Source organism: Corylus avellana, chromosome 3 (genome assembly GCF_965113065.1).
Source record: "Corylus avellana chromosome 3, dhCorAvel1.hap1.2, whole genome shotgun sequence".
NCBI lineage: Eukaryota > Viridiplantae > Streptophyta > Magnoliopsida > Fagales > Betulaceae > Corylus > Corylus avellana.
Window position 1 is genome coordinate 186,265 of NC_142492.1, and position 3,701 is coordinate 189,965.

General features: G+C 41.5%; 1 protein-coding gene across 1 annotated transcript; it reads right to left on the bottom strand.

Annotated features, from left to right (window-relative positions):
- Positions 1 to 1,797: 1,797 nt before the first annotated feature.
- Positions 1,798 to 3,457, bottom strand: LOC132174632 (C2H2 type zinc finger transcription factor family). The gene is made up of 3 exons (XM_088514914.1): positions 2,800 to 3,457; positions 2,490 to 2,769; positions 1,798 to 2,438 (listed from the first exon to the last, which is right to left on the bottom strand). Exons 1-3 carry the CDS (start codon positions 3,455 to 3,457, stop codon positions 1,799 to 1,801), a joined length of 1,578 nt encoding a protein of 525 aa, XP_088371040.1. The 3' UTR covers position 1,798.
- Between the last annotated feature and the right edge of the window lie 244 nt (positions 3,458 to 3,701).

Here is a 3,701-nt window from a genome sequence, read left to right on the forward strand (position 1 = left end):
TTTTTTGCATTAAATAGGCAAGATTATAGCATAAAATAATCTAAATGGCATGCCTATATATATATGAATGAAGATCGATCTCCGAGTACGTACAAATTAACACAGAACTTGAATGACCGTGGAGGCCAGGGGTAGGCCGCTGTAGTGGTATTTGGGAGTTAAGAATATGGCGTGAGAAAGGTGTTAATGTACATAAAGTCAAAATGATTTGTTTAGAAAGTGTTGCTTTCATAAGAATCACGAGAATGTGTCCAGAAAACAGCTGAGCTATCCCTTTCCCACTAAGCTAACATTTAACGTCTACTGTGTACTGCCCCTCCCATGCCTCCCGTCTGTTTAAGAAATAACAATGTCAATTAATATCTAAGCTCTCTCTCTCTCTTTTCCCCACTCGTACGTGTAATATACTCAAATCTACACATATGCCGACGTGAAAATCACATGTCAGTTTAATAGACGGACATGTCAGTTTTCTTCTAACTCAACTTAGAAGAAAACTTCGTTCCTCACATGCATGTTATGTATGACTTGGCAATTCAATCTAGCCGCCTTTGTGACTGTGGTATGCCTCCAGCTTTGAATCTTTGATAATCTTGTTTGCTGACCTAGTCATATATATATATAACCTGAATGCTAAACGGGAAAAAGAATATACTAAATTAAGCAAACTGAGTCTTTTAATGTGTTTGTTTAGGGTGAGATAGCTGTACTTTCTTCTTATTGTTTAAGTATATAACGAAAGATATATATATATAGTTCTTATTGCATGGACCCTTTCAAATGACCCACAAGTGGGTCTTCTTTGGGAGATACAAATTAAAGTTCCAAACCCCTAGCAAGTTGCATTGGAGGATTCTCATGTTTTTTCTAAAAGAAACAATTTTTTAAAATTTTTTTTTTTAACTGAAAAAGAAGTTCAAATCTAATTACGATCGAAAAGGAAAATGCTTTACCAAAAAGTTTTATTCTTGCAAGTTAAGTTACAGGATGAGGTTTCTCTGGGGTGGAGAAGAAGCCTCTTGACTTTTTAAATATTTTGTCCATTTTTCTCTATCCAATCAACATGGCTAAAAAGTCTTTTAGTTTTCTCCATCCCAGCAAAACGGCTTAAGCTGTTTGGACCTCCACTACTTAATTAGTGCTATTTTCTTGGCCTCAAATCTTCAGTAAACTAATCATCACCAAAAACACACGCAAATATAAAAAAATAAAATAAAAACTAAACCTCCACAACAGTTAGAATGCCTTTTGGCACTCAGAAATCCACATTATATTGAATCTAAAAAAATTGAGAGATGCACGTACAGAGCTAGAGAGCAGAAATTAAGAAAAGATGATCAATGATGAGAAGATTCAATTGGAAATAACGACCTAAAAGAACGAAATTAATGTAATGTAGCTTCTTTACAACTTCATCATCCTAAAGAAAGGCAGAAGGCCCTTTTGGATGTTTCAAAAAAAGCGAGGTAGCCCCCTCCTGGACCATCGTGCTTTACATGAAGAAAATAAGCATAAAACGACAAACTTTAAAGAGCTAACCCACCACAGAAAACAGAAAACATGAAAGAACCAAGAGGGTTCCTCACAAACTGTGTATTTTCGTCTAAAAAACAGAAGAAGATAAAAGAACAAACTGACATATCAGAAGCCAAAAATTGATCGAGCTACTGACCTCTCTGCTCTATTCCTAGCTAGATGGATCAAACACGGATATGGAACTTGAACTGACTAGCTAGCTAACTGATCATGATCCAAGTACTAACCATGGCTAGCTAGCTAGCTAGCAATAATGTTCAGGCTATAGATCATCGACGATACCTTCCTCCACCTCAACAGCCGGAAGCTCATTGAGATCAAAATCCATAACTACTCTTTGACCAGTCTGAGTGGCGGTGGCGGCAGCTACTTGTTGATGATCTTCTTCTTCTTCAGGAGACGTTACTTGATGAGGGCCGGTCCAGTGACACCTCTTGTGACCGCCAAGTGCCTGACCCGTTGGAAAGGTCTTGTCGCAAATCTTGCATTGGTGAGTGGCCGCTGCTTCATCCACTTGGGTAGTGGGGTTGGCAGAATGTCCACCACAATCCTCCGCAGCTGAGTCGTCTTCAGCTGATACACTACTACTCTGGATGTTCTTCATTTTGTTGTGGCTGGATTTGTGACCCCCAAGAGCTTGGTGAGTTGGGAAGGATTTATTGCAAAGGCAGCATGTGTACCTATAATTATTATTTGTATTCGTATTTGTATTGGGTATCACTGCAATCTGCTTCTGATGATCACCACCGTCTTTCAGTGCTTCCAACTCTACAAATTTAATCTTTCTCTTCTTCTTCCTCATCATCTTCATCTTCTTCCCCAATATTTCATTGTCCGAAACCAGCTCGCTGTTGTTAGACTTGATCAGTCTATGATCTAACTCTTCAAATATCTCTGCATTACTGTCAATATTGCTTTCATGGTAGTCTTCATCATCCTCCCATAATTTCCACTTGGTATTCAGTGGATTATGATCACTACTTTCTAGCACAGCCTTTCCTTTCTTTTTGGATAGATCTTCACGGATGCTTTCGGTATGATCGGCTTCAGCTTCAACAATCCTTAGCTGCTGCTGCTGCTTCTTCTTCTTCGAAGGTGAATTCCTAATTGGCTCATCACAGTCGTCATTAGATAGTCTTTTCTTTGGATTGCCATTAGACAGCGTCAGGAGTACTTCACAGACAACTTCTTCTATCTCCTCCTCCATACTCCGGGAAAGACCAGAACCCGAACCTGAATCTGAACCTGAACCTGAACCTGAACCGCTGGTGGACGAGGCGTTGCTTCTCCGGCCTCTCTTACCGGTGACCTTCCAGCCCAAGCCCAACAGAGAGGTTGGCAAAACAACCGCCGCAGCAGCAGAATCGATCTTATGCTGATGATGATCATCAGAGAGTGTGGAGGAGGATGAGCTTTCGTTGTTTTTGTCGGCGGTTGGAGGCGGCAGAATTCCTCTCCATGGCCTTCCAGGATGGGATCGCATGTGGCCAAACAAGGCCTTCATGGTGGGGAAATTCTTTCCGCAAACACAGCAAGTGGGTTCGCCGAGGATTGCGTTAATGGGTTTGGGTGGAGCAGGGGAAAGACGATGATCGGCGGCAGCGAGTGGGTTTTGATTGTTTTGAAGGAGTTCCTTGTTTCTGGCTTGGACATGCATTCTCATATGACCGCCGAGGGCTTTTCCAGAGGCAAAGCCTTTATCGCATATGTTGCAGATGCGAGGGAAGCAGTCTTTTGCGATTGCGATTGGGGTTGCGGCTGAAGGAGCTTCTTCTTCTTCTTCGGCAGCAGCAACAAACTCAGCCTTTGGAATCTTGAGCTTGATGCAAAGACTCCCGTTCCCCATGGTCGTCGGACCCATAACCCTTGGCCTCGAGCACTCCTCCCAACCATAAATCTGACTCTCCTGATTTTCCTCCATCAGCTCAAAGCTAATCATATGCAGAAGTACACCGGCCGGCAGCTGATTTCTCTCTCTAATACCTGATGATGAGCTCCTGAGACAGCAGAGGAAAGAGTGGTAGACCACAGAAAACCTAAAAGCAAAGACCGACTAGCTACACCGCAATCAATATAAAGACTCGGAACAAGAGTGGTAGCTTAGCTAACAAGACAACCGACTCTCTTTTTTCTTTTATTTATTTTATTTATTTTTTTATTTTTTC

Excerpts from the sequence above, each read along its gene's own strand:
- LOC132174632 (XM_088514914.1), bottom strand. The coding sequence starts at position 3,457 with ATGGAGGAAAATCAGGAGAGTCAGATTTATGGTTGGGAGGAGTGCTCG. Across the intron at positions 2,770-2,799 it reads CAACGCCTCGTCCACCAGCG|GTTCGGGTTCTGGTCTTTCC; the intron begins GTTCAGGTTCAG and ends GTTCAGATTCAG. Across the intron at positions 2,439-2,489 it reads CATAATCCACTGAATACCAA|TAATGCAGAGATATTTGAAG; the intron begins GTGGAAATTATG and ends CAATATTGACAG.